This window comes from Uloborus diversus, chromosome 1, assembly GCF_026930045.1.
Source record: "Uloborus diversus isolate 005 chromosome 1, Udiv.v.3.1, whole genome shotgun sequence".
NCBI lineage: Eukaryota > Metazoa > Arthropoda > Arachnida > Araneae > Uloboridae > Uloborus > Uloborus diversus.
Genome location: NC_072731.1, coordinates 14,372,242 through 14,393,433, shown reverse-complemented (window position 1 = coordinate 14,393,433; position 21,192 = coordinate 14,372,242). Strand labels below are relative to the sequence as shown.

Sequence of the window (21,192 nt, the reverse complement as noted above, 5' to 3'; positions counted from 1 at the left end):
TATGATAATTTCGTAATTTACTCGTCCATCTTATGATATTTTTGTTCTCAAAATTGGAATAGAAAAAGAACCACATCGAATTTTCGAAAAATCGCTTCGAGGTGCACACCCCCATGCTACAAACTAACTTTGCGCCAAATTTCATGAAAATCTGCCGAACGGTCTAGGAGCTATGCGCGTCACAGACATCCTGACAGATAGAGGGACTTTCAGCTTTATTATTAGTAAAGATAAAGATAGCAGAAAGTTATAAATCTTTTGAGATTGTCACATGTTTCGTATGTTGTTAGAAGTATCATATATTAGCCTTTCTGTGATAAATGATCCTAATTCTATGAGTTATTCACATTGTATTTTATTAGAGAGCTTATTTTCATTATCAAAGCATTCATCGTGTTATTTCATCTTGTCACTAGTTTTTAGCGAAACTTTAATAAGTTATTTCTTATTCTTTTGATGTTGTTAGATTTTTCAATGTTGTACAGTAAATTTTAGAAAATTAACAAAACTTCGTGCTGGTTGGAACTTCCGCAATTCTTAAAAACATTGTTAAGTTACTATACGTGTTAGAATAAATTGAATGCTACTGAGTGCTAAGAGCTTAAGAATTTACAAAATACATGCCAAAATAAAAACAAAGTCACGAAATTTACCTCTGGCGACCTATAAAATCTGGACTGAATGTATGTGTACACTCTTTGATTACTGAAACAGGAACTGCCAAAATCAATCACCCTGATAGAGCTGCTTCCACGGCTTTTTAAGAGAATATTTTCCTGCAAAATTTTATAGAAGTGATTAAATTTATCATTTATGGAAAAAAACAATTCACATAGCTATACAAAACAAAATAAATTGTACCAGTTGATCTGTGAAAAAATTATGTCTGCCAATCCTCGATTCAAACATTTCTTTGAACTTTTATCTTTGAAAATTGTTCCGAACAACATATATCTATCGACACTCTGGAAGTTTAAACCAAAACCCTGAAGCTGTTTCAATATCAATAGCGCAGTTTTCGTTCTTTTTCTTCCCTTAAAAATGAAAAAAAAAAAAAAAAATAGGAAGAACAAAAAAAACTGTCAAAACTTTTCTTTAACCATATCATCCTAGAGAAAACTTGAACAAAAATGAAAATTAGTTGAAACTAAGACTTTGGTTCAAAACTTAAGATAATGATAATTTTAAAGAGTTTCAAGCTAAAAATGTTGAAACTTTTAATGATTAAGAAGATACTGATTCTGATAAGCACAATAATTTACAGTAGGAAAGCAATCTGTAATACAGGTTAAAAAAAGCAGGGAAATATGTAATTGTATATCTTACTTTATTTTTAATTCATTTTTGGTGAAAAATTAGATGTACCTTTTCTTCGATTCTCAATTGTAAACTTTCCGCGAGCTTTGACTACACGTTTTGAGAGTCAAGTAAATATTGTAAAAATATTTAAGTAAAAATTTTCCAGATTGATTCAATTCTCTTTTAACAGTTATTACTTCATTAACTCATTTATCCTATTCTATAATTTATAAAGTAAATGTCTTTACTAAGAGGCACGTAAAAGTTCCCTTAAAGGTCCTGCTCATAGTGCATTAATTTCTTTCTTAACTAGCAACTAAAATCCACTGAGTGGCGTAGTGGTAAAGCGCTGGCCTCGTACACCTGGGTTCTGATCCGGGATCAAAATGGCCAGTCGGTGGATTTTCGAGATACAGAAAATCGCTAGCGCCTGTGTCGCGTGATCGTGAAGCATGTTAAAAGATCCAGAAATAACCTACTCTATATGACCAAAAATATTGGGACACTTTCGAAAATTCACATTTTTACAGATTTCTCGAGAAAGAAAAGACCAATTGCTCTGTAATCATTTTCCCATAAAAGGTGTACTCCAGCCGTCTTTTCACACATTTCAAATTTTTAACTCAAAATATCGATAAAAATAATGCCTTTTCAATTTTAAAAGGAAATTCCCTTTTACTTTCGTATACTAATCTGAGCATTATTACTCATCACTTCTCACCTCATGACTCGAAAAGTAGCCTAAAATTTTTAAGCGTTTTAAAAACTTTAATTTTGAAAAAATTCCGGAAGAAGCTATTGAAAAGCGACTTCAATGTTGAAAAAGTTTCGGGATGGCATCCCAAACTCCTTTTCCTACAACATTGCCAAATATTTCCTAAAATTACAATTTTTACGTCAATTTCAAATTTTCTGCTCTTCATACTAGCCACTCTCTCAGTATCTATGACAGCAGTTGAAAGGACAATTTCAATATTTAACTAGTAAGGACCAATTTAAGAAGCAGTACTCTCTCGTGATAAGCACAAAAGTCATATCTATACTTTTTGTTAAAATTGATTTATTGTCACGAGGAGGTTCTCAACTCATTTTACTTATCCTATACAATGCTTTGGGGCTATTTGTAGATGGGAAATATTTTTTAAAAACCCTGAAAAAGTGGAACTTGAATCAAATACGCGTAAAGCTTAGAAAAGTAGTTTCTTATTTTGAGCTCAGCTGCAGATACGACTTTTGTGCTTAACACGGCGGTACTAGTCAAGAGCGTCTAAATGTTCTAGCTCTGTCCGAGTCTGTCACACAGTGACAACAAAGACTTTGATTTATAAAAAAAACTAAAAAATTGTTGAAAAATAAGAGGCATTTTAATTTTTAAGGATAGAAAAACTTTTTCTTATCCTTAAAACAAAAAAATATGCTTAAAACAAAATCCTTAAAACAATCATCCTTCTTTTTCTGTGTACACTTATGTGAATTATTGACACTATTGTAGGTAAAACACATTAGTTATTCTTGTCCTAATAAGAAAATAATCACATACTCAGAATCACAAATAAGAGTGCATTGGTATTCTACAATAACAATTATCAATAATTGGGATGATCTATAAAGAATTCAATTTAACTAGCAATTTAATGACGAATAGTTCATGTGATAGTCTCTCAGAGGTCCCACTAAAACAGAATCCTGACTACACCACTGTAAACTTTTGACGAAAAACCAAGGGTTCCACCAAAAAAGTGCGCATTAAAAAGGGTTCCACTAATCAAAGAAATTAAGAAACGCTGATCTAGGGGACGAACAACAAATTGAGGAAACATAAAAAGGTTTTAATCATTTTTCATTGTAAATAGTTGGGAAAAAGCTATAAATTTCAGAAATAAGTTAAAAACTTATCTATAATTTATTTTTATATTTTCGTGAAAGTATCTCTTATACCCACGGAGATATAAACATTTCTTTCAAAAATGCAATTTTTCTGTTGAAGGTTTTCGGTTCAAATCATGCAGAGTTTTTCTTCAAACGTTACTGAACTTTCAGAATATTTGAGAGCATATTAGAGAAATATAATAATAAAATTTGAAGTTGAAATATTGAAAATTTAATGAAGTATGAACGCTTAAAGCAATTTATTTTTAACTGCGCATGCGCGAAAGATAGAAATTTATAAACTTCATAATCGGAAGCCCAAATATATCCTACATCTCATAAAAGATTCCACCTTGATATCTCTAAAATCTAAAAAGTTATCAGCCATCTAATGAGTCGAAGTTTAATAATTCTTGGCTCGTTCGCAAATAATCCAATCTTATCATAAATCCCTCTGCAACGATAACAATAAAATGTTGCCGGTTTGAGAACGACTCCTTACTATTGGTCGCCTATCCAAGAATTATAAATTTTGCCTCATTGGATCGCTGATAACTTTTTAAATATAAAAGGTATTGAGTTGAAATTTATTTTAGGAGTTGTAAGATATATATGAGCTTTGGATTAGAAAAATTATAAATTCCTATCTTAAGCGCATGCGCAGTGAAAAATTAATTTCTTTAAACGTTCATACACTGCCCCCACATTGGAAATGCAACACCAAGAAGGAGTGTTCAGAAATTTATGCAAATCTTAGAGTAGACGTACATCACTGAGGTTTGTAAATGATGTGAAATGCGGAGCTCTCCGACGCACATGAAGTAAAATAATAAGGGAAGGAACTTGCAGAATGGGCAATATTCGTGTCGTTATTTCTGACTGGAGAATTATCGTATAAATTTTGTTTTTGTCTTAGAAGAAACGTGTAACACGAGAGAATGCCAGGCCGCCGTCAACGAAGGCACTTCCAGCAGATAGACGATTTTACGAGAGGTATGTTGATCGGACTGAGAAGGGGAGGTTGGTCCCTACGTCAAATCGCAGCTGATATCCACATGGATGCGAGCACGGTACATCGGCTGTGCCGAAGATGGTTGGAACAACGAAATGTGGTAAGGTTGAGGGGTGCAGGGGCAGTCAGAGTGACGTCAGAACGCGTGGATCGAAGCATCCAGCGACAAGCTGTAGCAGATCCACAAATCACTTGTTCTTCGATTCTGCAGCAGGTGCAAGATACCCTGAATTTTCCCGTGTCAACCAGAACCATTTCCCGTCGTTTGGTCGCACGTGGTCTACAATAACGGCGTCCGCTAAGAAGACTGCCATTGACCCCACAACATAGACAGCAACGTCTAGTATGGTGTCGGACTAGAGCGACTTGGATGACAGAATGGCGAAATGTCGTGTTCTCAGATGAATCCCGCTTCTGTTTATCCAGTGACAGTCGCCGCATACCTGTATGGCGTCGACATGGAGACAGATCTAATCCGGCAGTAACGGTGGAACGTCCCACCGCACGACAACGTGGCATAATGGTTTGGGGTGCAATTGCGTACAATTCCATATTACCTCTAGTTCGTATTCAGGTCACTATGACGGTCCAACGTTATTTGGATAATGTGCTGCGGCCGGTGGCAATCCCTTACCTTCAAGGGCTACCTAATGCAATTTTTCAGCAGGATATCGCCCGACCACACAGTGCTCGCATCTGCCAACATGCTCTCCAAGGCACACAAATGCTTCCCTGACCACCATACTTTCCTGACCTGTTACCAATCGAATATGTGTGGGATGTGATAGGACGTCGTTTGCAGACTCTGTCCCTGCCTCGTTCAGAAGACGAACTGTGGCAAATAGTTGAAAGGGAATGGAGAGCCATCCATCTGGACACCATCCGCACCCTTATTGACTCTATGCCTACACGTGTTTCTTCATGTATCGCTGTCCGTGGTGGTCTTACATCCTACTGAGCCGACGCCGTTCTCGCTCTGTATTCTGCCCATCATTTTGAAATTAGATCCTTAATTTATTATTCCTTGCTGTCTGTCCTTCTTTTCTAAATTTCATCACTTTCTGACCACTCCTTCTTGGTGTTGCATTTTCAACGTCGAGCAGTGTATTTCATTAAATTTTCAATATTTTTACTTCAAATTTTATCATTATGTTTCTCTTGTATGTTGTCAAGTATTCTGAAAGTTCAGTAACGTTTGACGAAAAACTCTGCATGATATTAACCGAAAACCTTCAAAAACAATTTTGCATTTTTGAATGAAATGCTTATATCTCCGTGGGTATAAGAGATACTTTCACGAAAATATAAAAACAAATTTTTGATAGATTTTTAACTTATTTCTGAAATTTATAGCTTATTCCCAGCTATTTACAATGAAAAATGATCAAAAACCTTTTTTTGTTTCCACAATTGGTTGCTGGTCCCATTAATGAATTGCAGACTTAATTGTTATTGGAAAATGACAGCTAAAGTATAATTTTTATGTGAAAAAAATTACAGAGCAATTAGTCTTTTACTTCTCGAGAAATCTGTAAAAATGTGAATTTTTGAAAGTGTCCCAATACTTTTGGTCATATAGTGTATTTGGCACAGGCACTTTTGGCCAGTTCAAATTCCTAGTGCTATTTTGCATCGTGAAATCCCTGTTGCCTCTGAGAAACTGGGCATCGAAATTCCCTGCTCCATTGACATCCGCGCCTTATTGGTGGCACATGAAAATTCAGACGTCATTTTGGTTGATCGCACTAGGAAAAAAACTGTTCAGTTAAACTGAATAAAATTCTGTTGGGAGCTTTTATTAATATGCTTTTAATGAAGAAGAAAATGAAAAATACCGGCTTGAGATCACAGTGGATGATATTTTCTCTGTGCAACAAGCGGAGGCACTGGACGAGAGAGAACGCAAACCTCCTGATCAAACCAAGACTGAAACCTTGATACTGGTTCTTCTTGATCAACTCGTAGAGGTTGCACCTTTGAACAGAAGAACACAAAATTACGTTACATGGAAAACCATGTTTTGTTTTATGAGTGACTTTTCACAGGGCAGAAATATTTCAAAAAGGAAAGAGGCTCAAACTAGGTACAAGGTAGGGATGCCCACCTGGGGAGGGGGGGAGATACGGGCGTAGAGTAGGTGGGGTACACCCTTGCTTTTAGGGAGACTGGGCACCCCAGTACAAGGTGCATACAATACGTTATGAGGATTAAAGGTACAGTATACTCTGATAAGTCGAGGCCTGACCTTGACAATGTTTACTTCTTTTTGTCTTTTTGGATTAAAAAGAGAGGGTGATTGGCGATGAGTCGAGTTAGGTGGCTTTCGTAGTAGTTTAACGAAAGTAATCCAGCTCCAATCTGCGCTAACACAGTGCATTCTTTTCCCCCTAAACTTCCTAAAAAAGAAGTGAACAATGTCAAGGTTGGGCCGTGGTAGTCCGATCGGTAGAGTGTCGGATTGGGGGCCGGAGGGTCCTGAGTTCGAACCTCGATGGTCGAAGATCCACCGTCGTCATTAAATGGGACTTTGCGACGTTAAATATGCTCGTGGTCTCAATGTCCTCCAAGTCAAACGATACCTCTGGGGGTGCTAGCACCAGGTAGCTATTAGCTCCTGGTCTAGTTCTAAATTCTCATTAACTGTTCGATCCGGTGATGGTGCTGCCATCTATCGGTATAAAAAATAATGAAGGCAAGGCACTTAGTATGCAGTACTCGACATAAATACAGTTGTAGTCAGTTGTGACTCGGAATCGAAATCGAAATCGAATGTCAAGGTTTACTACTTTACAAGGTCCCCAGCTTTTCAGAGACAGATTATACATCTTTTGACGCCGTTAGTGACTATTGCTCAACATCGGAGACACAAAAATTTTTCTGCATTGAAAAGGCGCTAAATTGTTTCTCCGAAATGCAGATATGCAAACGTTTTGCAATTTTTTAGCCTTTGTTACGTTTATTTTATCATTTGAGGCGTTTAATATCAAATCAACTCAATCCATGATTATCCATTTTTTTTCTTCCTTGGCAATCAAGATTGCTTGTTGTTTCCACTAGACCTTGATCGATGTCTTATCCTTTTTGAGGTCCACCGGCTTCCACGCTCAGGTGATCCTCCTGGACGGAGCTCCTCTGGCTCTTCGTCCTCGTCCACTTCCCCCGGAGTTGATCTTAGTTATACCCGATCCTCTCTACTTAACACGATCCTCTTTAGACAAGAACAGCATCCAGCACACAGCGTTTACCATCCAGCTCCTGGCATTCATTTTAACTTTGACGTCTTGAAGTCGAATGATGTTTTTCACAATTATGATTGCGATAGGAGCTATTTGTGGAAACAGGAATCCCAACGCGTAGGGTCCTATCGCAATTCGTGCGAAATTGCGATAGGACGATTTCGCGAAAAACTTTCATTAGAATTGAAGATATCAAAAATGCGAAAAACTTTCGAAATGCGAAAAACTTTCATTAGAATTCAAGACATCAAAACTCAAATGAATGACAGGGACTAGATGCTATTAGATGTTGTGTGCTGGGTGTTTTTTCTTTTCTTTTCTTCCATAATTTAATAGATCTTGATCGATGCAATTCAGAAGAAATTGAACTCAGCCCGGTCAAAAACTGGTGCCAAAATCCCGGTTTCTATCAAAACCAACCCGATTCCTGCTTTTATTTAACGCCACTGCAAAGACAATGGGGCTGTTTCCTTCAGTCAAAAGTAGTACTTTTTGTCACTAAAATGGATAGAATAAGCAAAAAAATATAATAACATGGACTCGGAAAAAACTTTCATTTTCCCAACAGTTATTTTTTAATTAATTTTTTTAAATGTCCGATTCTTCAAACAAGGCGTGGTCTTTATGACGTCACAAATGATGCACTATGGCGCATCTTTCTACCGCATTTCCACGATATGATAATCAAGAAGCGAATTACAATTGCGCTCTACGCTTGCTATCAACCCTATTGTTGCCAATACACGTCAATAAAGATGCGAATTAAATATTTTGGACCGTGAATGGCAACACTGAATGCCATTTCATCATTTGTGATGTCATCCACAGAAGCGTTAAATGATGAAAGAGAACCGACTTAAGTATTTTTTTTTAATATTAAATTTAAAGAATTTAAAAAAAAAAGATCAGATTCTATGTTTTTAAGCATGCTCTTTCAGAAAAAAATACTTTTAAAATTTTGGAAACGATTTCAGTCTCTGTTTCAATTACTTCATTTAAAAGGATCCGAACCAAAAAATGAGAAAGATAAGATCGTAATGGTTTACCCCCGTAAACAGTTAAACAATGATGCTGATTTAAAAATGAAAACAAGAAGGAAGTCGTACACCGAATGTTTTTCACAGGAAAAAAAAATCTTTTGGTAAAATGACGTGACGTGAAATGTGTTTTGTCTCTGGTGACCTTATTAAAATTTATTAAACGCCTAATTTTTTACATGCTCAGTGAGGAATATGAATACCAAAATAAAATCAATGAACTGAAATGGTATTACAGTAAACGCTTGAAACGATGTTTTTCTTTTCAGACTCTTAACGTTATATATATTGTCCATGGAACTTTTAACAATGTCAAAATGATCGTCAGCTCTGATAACTGACCACTACTTGAACCTAAGGATTGTGATGTAGCAAGTCCAGATTTAAGTCTTAAAATGTTCATAATGCTTTTGCATTTTTATTCTTTCTTTGTTTAACATTCAATACTGGATTTAGTGATACGAAGAAAAGGAACATTGTTTCATCACTATGAATTCTATTCTGAAAAATTAAAGTACCGATTTATTTTTTCAAAGCACACTGCTGTCACGTACAAAATGTTACTATAGTAAATTGAACTATTAGATTGGTCAAGAAAATGTCAACATTTTTCCAAAATTACACGTTAAAATTGTCCCCTTCGTGTTGTTTTTTCGTTAACTTTTTTAATTAGTTTATTATTGGTTATTATTTTCAATATTAATAAGTAAATAAATATTACCATAATTATATTGGTCATTGGTAATATTTATTTACTTATTAATATTGAAATTGCTGTTATTTTGCTCTCAATTTACTGGTTTAATTTGGAAGTGAAGTTTTGGAGTGAAGAATTTAGCAATATTTAAAACAGTAAAATATTTTAAGCTGAGCAGTATTACGGATTATACCCTCTTGATTATATTCTACTTACCCCATTAATTCGAAAGTGATACACAGGTGGTTTCTAAAATAGAAATGATCTAGCATGTGAATGACGTTAAAAAATCCATCTCTGTCTTTTTTCGTCACTTGCTCTAAAATCTTCACTTCAACAAGTGCTTGCTGATGAAACCTGAAAACGAATAGTAAAGTATTTTACTCCTGGTAATCTTCCATCTACATTAAATTTAATGTGTTTATTAATTTTAACGAAATGTACTACACACATAGAACCTAATGAATTGAGATTAAGGAAAAAATGAATCAATGCAATGGAACACTATTTTAATGCTTTTGAATCATTACTGGATTGCCTCGAAACAATGTTTAGTGTCGAGTATACTCCTTTATTTTTACTCCCTAAAGTATTTTTTCATACATATCTTTTTTCAAAATTGATTGCGTGTAAATGTCCTCAGAAATATTTGACGGTTGTTTGTTTTTTTTTTGTTTTTTTGTCGTAATCTACAGTTGTGGGAAGTATGTTTGTCATTGACTCACAAGGAGGTCGGACTCTTAACAATACAACACACAGTGCAACTTTTTTATTCATAGCCGGGACATCACAAGAATGATTCACATCATAAGAGAAAGTAAAAGCTCTAGAGACACCGTTGGGAATCGAACACACGACCTCAGTACAAAGCAAATTGTTTCCACGACCCAACCATGGAGGCCTCATTGTGTCATTGTTAGAAATAAATTGAAATTAACACAAAGTTCATCTTTATGTTTAGATTGAAATACGAGAGTTGAAACTTTAACAGAGGGAACTGATGATTTGTATTTAATACAAGAGTCGGTCGGCAACCAAGTTCTATAACCTTTTAAGATAGTAACCAGCATTGTGTACAACTCGTGTCATTCGATGTGGAAGTCACTGGACACTTGTAACAACAAGCGGTCTACTAACGCAGTAGTCTCTGGAACAGTTCTGAACCACTGCGTGGTTCCTTTACCTTAGGAATTAAGTCAAAGTCACCAAGACATAAGCCCTTGTAACTTGAATTCATTTCCTACGATGAAGAAATGATTTAGTGTCATTCGCTTCAGAACTGTTATCACTGAAACCCTTGCAGCAGTAGACTGCTCCATTTGAACTATCAATTGAACAGGCACTGAAACAGGATGCCACGACTTCCACATTGTCGGATTCGACATAGTGCTGGTGACTGTAACATTAGTTGCTGCAGGAGTCTCACGACTTTCCCACATTCGGGTTGTACATAATACTGATGACTATTTTGAAGGAGTAAAACTTGGGGGCAAGGCTAATTTTTGTGTTAGATGTCTACAATTTTTTTCACTATTTCAGATCCAAACCTCACGTATACAAGGAAAAAATATTTTAAGCACCATTTTTATCTTGTTACATATCCTACCAAGGAATCATGATTATACTCACCGTTTCTTGTTCCGAATGATTTTTAGAGCCACTTGCGTATCCGTCCTATGGTCGAGTGCTCTTATTACCTGGCCAAAAGAACCTTTGCCTATGACTTCAAGGATCTCATACCTGTAGGCTATGTGATCATGCAAAACCTAGAAAAACAACTCTCAATCAGGCATGATGCTGCTTAGAGACATCTAAGAAGTTTTCAAAAATAGATATTTAATTATTTCAGTCACTCAGGGAAGCGTTGAACCTTGTTGGTAAAATGTGCACTAAATATTTTACAATATATTTGACTTCAAAAAAAAAAGAAAAAAAGCAGAAGACCCGGAAACTGCAGTTCTCTGCCCCTTTTATCTTAAAACTTAGTAGTAGGTAGTGAGAAAAAACTGCAAGAAATGTATTGCTACATAATGCTTTCCAGGATTACAAGGAGCAGTTTTTTTAAAAAACGTAGCTAGCAAAAATTGTTTCTAAATACAGGTAAATGTCTCCTTTTTAAATGGACATGTTTTAGAAAAAAAGATTTTAATAATATTTCATATAAATACTAGTCTGTTTTCAAATTCGTATGGTTTTTTACTTCCTTTTACAAAAAAGGAAGTATTGTATTCGCGAAAAAATTTTCACTCAAAAATCGGCCTTAATTTCCATTTTGCTCGCCCCCGAATGAAAATTGATTTTTTTTCCAACCCGACCACGCGTGGATGCATGCCTAAGAACGTATAGACACCTGAAGAATCCATTTTGACGATCCCCGAGTTAATCACAGCGAGTTTTCCCGTGACGTCTGTATGTACGTTTCAAGAACGGTATGTCCTAGAAAGTTGAAATTTGGTACATAGACTCCAAGTGGGGTCTAGTTGTGCACCTTCTCTTTTGGTTGCATTCGGATGTTCTAAAGGGGGTCTTTTACACCTTTTTGAGGTAAAATCATTGTTAATTTCAATGTAAACTCAAACGGTGCTATAATTATTTGGCAAACACTTGGCAATATATCACCAAGCTTTTGGTCGCCAAGTTGGCGACAAATTTGGCGGATTTTTTTTAATCTGGTTTCAATTAATTATTTTATTTTCAATTAATTATTTATATTTTATTATTTTTAATCTGGCCATATTTAGAGAGTTAACCATTGATCACATTAAAACTATCAACATTGCGAAAATTTATCTGTATAAAACGTTTTCTTTGCTTCAGTTCGCAACAAACTTGGGGTGAAAATATTTAAAGTGTTTCTTTGCTCACTCCGAAACCTTAAATTGGGGTAAAAGGAAGTCATGTGATGCACAAATCAACTCGTTTTTCCTTAATTTTAACATTTTTAACAACATATTTGAGTTGATTAGGTATATGATTTAAAAATTAAAACGCTATGAAAAGTAAAAGAAGCAAAGCAGTCGTAGCTTAGTATAGTGTTTTAAGTATTGATTGAGATGAAAAGAAATCTTGAAAAAACCCCGGAAAACCTGGGTTTTCTTCAAAAGCTAGAATAATCCCGGATGATTGATCAAAAACCCAGGTGGGCTGAGCTTTATCAAAAAAAACCGTTTTTTTTAACCCTGCTGCTGTTAGCATTATTATTGGAAGGCACTAACTCGTTTCAAATGTCACCACTCTTTTGAACCGTTTATTAATTTGAATTTATTACTATCTCATCCTAGTTATAATAACAGCTCGATAGAATATGTCATTGAAAATAGAAAATACTGTAAGCTTCTGTCGACAAAAAGAAATATTACCACGAGGGCGTTTTGGGTTATAATGAATTTATTGCATCGGATTATATCCTAAAAATAAAGAGTACAAGAAAAGGTGGCGTGATGGTAAGGCGCTGGCCTTCTGCGCCTTGGATCCGGGTTCTGGCCTGCCAAAGGTGGATTTTTTTTGGCCTGTCTAAGGTGGATTTTCGAGATGCAGAAAATTAGCAGTGCCCATGTCGTATGGTTATGCGGCGTGTAAAAGATCCCTTGGGTATTAGTTTGGCTTAGAATTCCCTTGGCAAAACTGAATTCTTTGTGTAATTTCACACCAAAGAAATCCCAGGTCCGTCCATCTGGTGGTAACTTGGCGTAAAACACTACTTGTGACATGCATTAGCCCCTTAATGGGGGCACATGAAAGACTGATGCCTTGTTGGGGTTATAGGGTACTAGGTTTAGTTATGGCCAAATGGCCTCCTACACAACCCCTCTGTAAATAAAAAAAAAGAAAAAAAATTTGGCAGAAACAATAATAAGACGAAAATTTATAAAAATAGTCATTCTCGTTGTTCCAACAACCGAATATGTACTGAAGAAAAATTTAGAATTCCAACCAATCAGACAAAATAACACAAGGAGAACCAGCTTGTCTACTATTAGATTCTTCCAAGGATGTAACTGTAAATACTATCAAATGAAGAAACAGTTTGCTATTCATAGTTTTATTGACATATAATTAATTGGATAACTTGGTTTAGTGTCACTCAATGAAGGGGATTTTCATCGCATACCGTGAGAAAACTAAAATTCGAAATAATTAGCAACAGAAATAATTTGTTTTGAATCGAAAACACTAAATAATCATTGATTCCTTTAAGAATATATGAGAGTATTTAAAAGAATATTAAAAAAAAAAACTCTTAAGCGTTTCCTTCTGTTGTTGGCGGTTCTATATTATTTTAATGTTAGTTATTAACATTAAGTTTTCTCTTTAACAAAAAAAAAAAGTGCGAAGAAAAAAGAAGGAAAAAAAAGAGAAAATGTCTAAAGGATAATATTTGTAGTATTTTGGATATTCTATTTTTGTATTCTCGACCTAGTTCTTTTTACCCATCCCAAAAGATTTTTTGAAATTACTCTCTAAAGTAGAATACAAAATATAGTTTCGTGATCGAATTCAGTATGTTTGGAGCAAACGAAAGATTTGAATCTTCCTTTTCGATGAGTTTCAATCTTGAATGAAGACATTTTTTTCCTTGGCTCTTTGCCAAACAGCTGCACTCCTAAAAGTCAAATAACATATGATCGTAACATTTCCATGTGGGCGTAAAATCCTAGATTGCAGATCGCACAACAATGCTCTCAATTCAGCCAGCAGAAAATAAAACTTATGTAAAATCTCTCGTAAAATTGCTACCTGGGATTACTACCGAGAGCAAACAAATACTTATAGCACAGATCAAAATGTCCAAATTCAACTCTCGTTTTGTAATAATTCTCCTCAAGAATGCGTCATTTTTTGTGCTGACAAAATTTTGCTGATAGTAAATTGAAAAAGTGGAGCTCAAAAAGAGTTAATCACAAGATTAGAAATTTTCAGGTTAGCAAAAAACCTCTTTCTGCAATTTGCAACACGAATATGCCAAAACATTACATTTGCTTTAACTCGTTTTAATCAATGACAAATCCATTGGGGGGGGGGATGCAGCACCTCCACTTTCAGATCGAAGCCACTGATCCCTCAAAGTCATTAAAAATTACCTGAGATTTCCGTTCAGAGACTTAAATTTCTTTTTAAAAAAAACTTGGTAGAGAGTCACCTCTCCTTAAAATCATCTGAAATCGTCTAATATTTCGTTTTTGCAGCCTCTGTTTCGAAAATATTTTTTAGAGAGTCCCCGCACTCCAACCCTTAACCTAACGTCATCAAAGATGTCTTACAATTGCGTTTTAGGACTTGATTCCGAAAATACTCCTGGGAAAAGTGCAGAACCCCATCCCACCCTACCTTCATCAAAAATAACTTACAGTTGCGTTTTTTGAACTTCATTTTCGACAAACTAAGGAGTGTCTACTATGTTCCCTCAACCCACCCATCATTAAACATCTTCTAAAACTTCGTTTTTAGGACTCCAATTTCTGGGTATTTCCGAAAAAGAGCCTTCGATCGCGAAGCTTCACAAAAGTCGCTGAACGTCCTCCCCTTAACTTCACCAGAAATATTCTAAAATACCTTTATGGGGAAACAACTTTAAAAAATTTCCGAGGATGGATCGCTAGAGTGATGAGTCCCGGAAGCACTTTTTTCTTCGCCTCAACAAAATTTCGAGTAGCGTCAATGATCAGCAGAATTGACACAACCCAAAACTTCGAAAAAAAAGAAAAGAAAGACGTTCTATTTATTGGTTTAAAATCTAAATTTAATGCTCTCTTCTGTCCTAGAACTCACACAAAGTTAGTTTACATAATTCATGTATGGTGTCAAATAATAGCTATAATCAATAGTTAAAAATTAAAATTTCATAATTTAGAAAAATTATTCTCAAACTTTAAGTTTAATGTAATAAACACCAATTTGCAGCCCTTAAGAACGGCTAATTCAGAACTACATGTAAAATACTGAACATCCCGGTTATGACATCCATAAACTGCAGTATGTTGCTTGTAGTTCTGCCTTAGCCCAACCGCACCATTGCTTGCAGACTTCCTTGGAAGTGTTCTAAATTCATTTTAGCTACCAGTTTGTTGGTTATCTCAGCATCAATGAGCGAAAATAGAGAAAATATATCTCCAACTCAGTTAAACTACTTATTTAGACTACGAAAGCCAAGTAGTAAACACAAGTCACAAATGCTTAGTGCTTCTGAACTGACATGTCTCGTGACATAAGGAAGAAAATGTTACAGTGCTTACCTTGATATAAGATCCGTTGTCGTCGTCGTAGCCACAGTTCTGAGCCCCCCTTAGCTCCCCCTCGATTTTGCTTGCGTCGAGACCCAAGTACCAAACCTGAGGATATTGGGAGACTTCAGCTCGCTCGTACTTGTTTAGACGGGAGCCGTAGTAAGTTAAGGATTCTGGAAGGAAATGGAAGAGACTTAGTCTTCAAAGAGTTAATCCTGCAGAAATTTCACAGATCAGTCGAAAAGGGGAAATCGTTTTTGTAAAAATACAGATCCATCGGGGCTGTTGGCCATAGGAACGCATTATGCAAGTCTCAACATTATTTAAAACATGGGGTAGACCGTAGCACGTTTAGGCGGATTTTTTTCAATGAATTTTCTAATTTTTATGTTCTGACTTAGGAAATTTTAGACATTGCGGTTTTATGAAGCAGTTAATGGAGTCAACATTGGTATACTCAGTTGTTGCTCAGTTTGTATTTTTTACAATTTAATAAATTATTTTTGAATCCAAGTCGGTTTCGTAAATTTGCCCCGGACGCAGGACACTTTACGCATATTTATTTTTACACCTATCTTTGTTCCTATTAGTGTTTTGAACATAATGTCTTATCATCGAGAAAATAAAGAAAATTTATTACTGACTGAATAGTGACAAATTACAGTGCTTTTCGTTCAGCCAAATGTCTGCCGGTCTAACGCCTTCCTCCTACATAAAATATTTGATGAATGTAGGGTAGACCGGAACACGTTTACGCAAGGGGCACGTTTACGCAGTGCCTTTTCTTCAAAACGAATTATAACTGGAAAGCTAACAGTCATAACATATTGATGCTGCTCTCTAGCAAATATCCTCGCAAGTTTTTGAGCATCAGTCGAGCTTCGGTCTAGCATGCAGAAAGAATAATCTGTTTTCTACCAAGTCGAGTAAATTTTGAGTTGAACGTTTTGATGCTTATTGTGAATAAATAATACTTATTTAAGAAAAAACAAATATATAAAAATTATCAGAATTTTATCCTTTTTTTGGAGATTTGTATTTATATGAACTGAAATGATTTTTTTTTTTTTTTTTTTTTTGCACGTAAAAATAAATCCTAACTTGGCGACGGGGCAAGTTTACGCGTTACCGTCTGAGCACCTTTACGCACGTCCTTACTATGTCTTACTTTCTTACTTCTAAACTCGCCCTGACGCTTTTTTCGCTCCGAACTGTCTCCAAACTTTTTAGTACTTTCAGGCTATATGTAGTGCTGTCTTAATGCCCGCTCAGCTTTTACTTTATACCCTATTCAGTGTGTAATCAATTTGCATTATTTTAACGATGGTAAGACATTATGTTCCAAACACTAACAAAACCGCGTTAGGTGTCAAAATAAATATGCGTAAATAAGTTGCGTAAACGTGCCCCGGTTACCGGGGCACGTTTACGCAACCGACTTGGACTCAAAAATAATTTTTTTAACTGCTGAAAACACAAACTGAGCAACAACTGAATATACCAATGTTGACTCCATTAACTGCTTCATAGAACAGCAATGTCTAAAATTTCCGAAGTTAAAATTTAGAAAATTCATTGTAAAGAAACCACGTAAACGTGCCCCGGTCTATAGCAAGATCTACGCAGGGGTTGTACATTTTTTTCAAAATTAAAAACGAATGTTTGGCAGACTTCTAGTTCAGTTACCATTATTTGAAATTATATTTATGTGAATATAAACCTTTTTTAATATTCGATAAATTTGATCCGGATGAACCGGAGTTCTAGATGAACGGAAGCCGTATAAACGAGTTTCTACTGTACTATTAAAATGCAGCATATACGTTAAGTATCAAAACCTTCTCAGTCTTTTTTTTTTTCAATCTTTACAGGAGAGGTTTTAAAAAATGTACCACGCTTTGCGCACTTCTTTTTTCCAAAAGATTTTTTTTTTTTTTTTCGGTTCAGTAACATTCGTTGTACGTATCGTGTGGTCCGTGTAATGTGCAACATTACGAATCGAAAATTACCTCCTGGTAACTATCTCCTGGTCAAACCAACCGATCATCTTAATCCTCATATAAATAATATCCAATGATCGAGTAAAACCCACGTCTTTCAACGATGAAACTCGCGCCACGGCATGATAATTTAATAATATGTTTTGGCAATGTTAACATGCAGGAAAAGGCTTTCTTGTAACACGACTGAACTCAATCCAGTGATTTAACTGTTTTACTAGTAAGACTGTGTCATTTCAGGGAAATGAAGAAACGAAAAAATGATCAACAATAAACGCTATCTTCTGGAGTTTAGGGTTAATCCACTGGAGTTAGGGTTACCATTTCAACTATCAAAATATCACCAAACAGGCAATGGCTTCGTTCAAATGTAGAAGCAATTTTCACTCGTCATACCTTGACGGGCAATTTTCTAGTTCGGTAATAAGAATGATCGTTGCAAATTTAGAGCTACATTGTCAGAAATTGGCTTTTAAAAGACAGATGGAAATTTCGTATTGATGAAATAAGCACGAAATGAAAACAGCAAATTTTGGTTTGTGATTTTACTTACTTTATCGTGTTTTCCTAGGTTATCTTGAAAATAAAATAAAAAATATATATAAATTTTATATGCATTCTGAACCATGAGATTTATCTTAATATAAGGTACGGTTCTCGGTTAAAAAAAAATAATAAGGTTAGTCACCACTGATGTGTACCAGCTCAAAAACCGAGAGGGTAGAAAAATAGTTGCTATACCACTTCAATTTCTATACCAACCTATTTCATTTTTTTACAGTCATGATATTTTATCAACATTTGCGTACCAACGAGTATTACCATTTCATTTAATTGTCGTAAATGGGGTCGTTTCCAAAATTTTAAAAGTATTTTTTTCTGAAAGTGCGTGCTTAAAAACATAGGATCTGACCATTTTTTAAATAATTATTTAAGTTTAATATTTTTAAAAAATTACTTAAATCGGTAAGATTTCATTGTTTACACTTCTGTCGTGTGACATCACAAATGATGAAATGCCATTCAATGTTGCCATTTTCACAGAACAAAATATTTAATTCGCATCTTTACTCACGGTATTAGCAACGATATGGTTGGTAGCAAGCGCAGAGCGCAATTTTAATTCGCTGCCTGATTATCATAACGTGGAAACGTAATAGAAAGACGCGCCAAATTGCATCATTTGTGACGTCATAAAAACCACGCCTTGTTTGAAAAATTGGACATTTTAAAAAATTAATTTAAAAAAAAACTGTTGGGAAAATGAAAGTATTTTCTGGGTTCATGTTTTTTTTTTTTTTTTTTTTGCTCATTCTAGCCATTTCAATGACTAAAAGCAGTACTTTTGACTGAAGAAAACCTCCCCACTGCGAGTATAAATTAATAATTTAAATTGTTTTTGCTCTTTTAATTTGCTATTACATAATAATACAAAAAATATACCCAAACTTGTTTTCGTGCGGTCGTCTTTTTTTTTTTTTTTTTTTTTTTTTTTTTTTTTTTTTGTGCGGTATATGACAATTATTTATAAAATGAGTGCGAGGTAATATCTTCAAGTGACGACAGGGTCATGGGAAGTCACGGTGAACTCCCAAAAATTTCCTTTTTCGTGAAATTTTTCGGGGGAAATTATCATCACTTGATTTATTATGATTTCGTTCAAAGATGACTTTTTGGGTTGTTTTCTACGCGAGACTTTTGTTATGCGGTTCTATCCACCGCATAAAAAAAAAAAATAACTGTGTTGCGAAAATAACTTTTTATAGCTACTCGTGAAGTTTCGAACAATTTTTTTGAATGTTATTTTTTTCTAGGCGGTCGCTATCCACCGCACAAAAACAGGTTTGGGTGTACTTGAAACAGATTTTCCACGAATTGGTAATGTGCGAAAACCATCTCTGACCTTGTGGTGTGAGCGGCAGCCTCCTGCCGTAGGGGTCGTTCTTGGGCTTGGGCGAGGGGCTCCTCTTCCGGTAGAACTCCACCCTCCTGGGGGGCGCCTCGTCGGGGGTCAGGTCGACCAGCTGGCCCTCCCTCGCCGCGTTGAGCAGCATCCGCCTCTCCTCCAGGTAGAGCGAGATGCGGGACATGGAGTCGGCGTCCGAGCCCGCGTTCGGGCATCGCGTCAGGTTGTACTGAGAGCGGGCCACGCGAGGCAGAGAGCACGAAGAGGGGGCCTTGGACTTGCAGGACTCAGAGCTGGGAAAGATTGGAACTGTTTATGGGGGTGCCTTACACGTATAAACGTAGAATACGAAAGGGTGCCCAAGAAAGATATTTGCTATTGGGGCATTCCACGGTATTTTTGACATTATGTAGAGTCCGTAACATGACTTTTTTTTTTGCCATAACTTTTAAATTTACTGTTTGATTTGCAAATTATTTTAATTTGAGCTGGTGTGTTGGTAGGAAAAGATCAAAATAAAATAATATGCTAATCAAACAGTAAATTAAAAAGTTATGGCAGAAAAAATCACGTTACAGACTCTACATAAATGTCAAAAATACCGTGGAATGCCCCTATACTAAACTTTAATGACAGTAAAATATAAAAGAAGTTTTCATTTGTGATTCTTTAAAAATAAAACTAGAATTTCTATTTTAAAATTTTTTTGAGCAATCACGATTGCTTATTGCTTTCATTTGACTGTTTTGATGTCCTATGATTTTATTTTCTTACCAGCACCCTCTGCAGCACCATCGTCGGCAGGCTCCTCACGATGCTGCTCCTATTGCGAAAACCGTCGCCAGGTTGCATCCATATCCTACACACACACAAACACATACACACACATACATACACCTAAACACATACACAAACACATACACACATACACTCATGCCTGCACACAGATACAAACACATATGCCTACACAACCTTGCACATTCCCCCCCCCATACACACAATCACTCATACACACAACTACCCACACACTCATACCTGCACACAGATACAAACACACATGCCTACACACACGTACACATACCCTCCTACACACAAACACACATACCTCCACACACATAAACACATACGCCTACATACACACAAACTCGTGATTGCGAAAAGCATAATTTGAATTCAAGTGGTCAAAATTCAATTTTTTTTTTTTTTTTTTTTTTTCCCCGGCTAAATTAAGATTCTGTTGTTTGACTAAGATGGAGAGAGAAGCTATTTGAAAAACACTTTTTAAACCCAAATTCTAAATGTAGCTGAATTAAATCTTTTCGAATTTAAGATTTTGTGAACATTACGCCATAAGGGTGAAAGGATAAATTTCAGCGGAAACGAATTTGTGTTCTACTATAAACCACGAAAGCTTACAATGGTCTAGATGTACTTCTCCGTTATAGGTACAATCTGACCATCGATGAGATGGAAAGGCAAACGTCCGGTTTACAAGCGGAAATGGGCGCATCTATTAGTGTTCAGGGATGCCAGCTTTTGCAGATGTATCATGTATGTTAACCTGTAAATTAAGCAGGGTCACGTTGAAATTGACGGAACACACGCGTCAAATTTTTACTTTTCCCCCTCATTCTGATAGACTCGTCTTAACTGGACGTTTGGCAATTTCATATCCTCTGTGGGCAAACTGTATGTCAGGTCTTATTTTAAAAGTCCCTAGCCAAACTGGTCAAAAGCACGTCGCCAAAATCAATGTTTCTGAAATTTAAACTGGATCTTTAATTTTTAAGTAAAACAGTCAAAAAAAAAAAAAAAAGTCATTTCATTACTGTCCAACCACGGATTGTATGGAATTTTCAAACGTCCAGATTAGACGAATCTATCTGAATGAGGAGGAAAATTAAAAATTTGA

At 35.7% G+C, this 21,192-nt stretch overlaps 1 protein-coding gene across 1 annotated transcript in view; it reads right to left on the bottom strand.

Moving 5' to 3' along the window:
- The window catches only part of LOC129234303 (dual specificity tyrosine-phosphorylation-regulated kinase 4-like), a 35,171-nt gene extending 15,645 nt beyond the window's left edge, over positions 1-19,526 (bottom strand). Inside the window, exons 1-6 of the mRNA XM_054868298.1 lie at positions 19,278-19,526; positions 15,384-15,547; positions 10,780-10,916; positions 9,367-9,507; positions 6,016-6,154; positions 654-776 (exon numbers count right to left, since the gene is read on the bottom strand). Of these exons, the coding sequence (XP_054724273.1) occupies positions 654-776; positions 6,016-6,154; positions 9,367-9,507; positions 10,780-10,916; positions 15,384-15,547; positions 19,278-19,464 (891 nt within the window). The 5' untranslated portion in view covers positions 19,465-19,526. The remainder of the gene's footprint in view (positions 1-653; positions 777-6,015; positions 6,155-9,366; positions 9,508-10,779; positions 10,917-15,383; positions 15,548-19,277) is intronic.
- Positions 19,527-21,192: the final 1,666 nt, after the last annotated feature.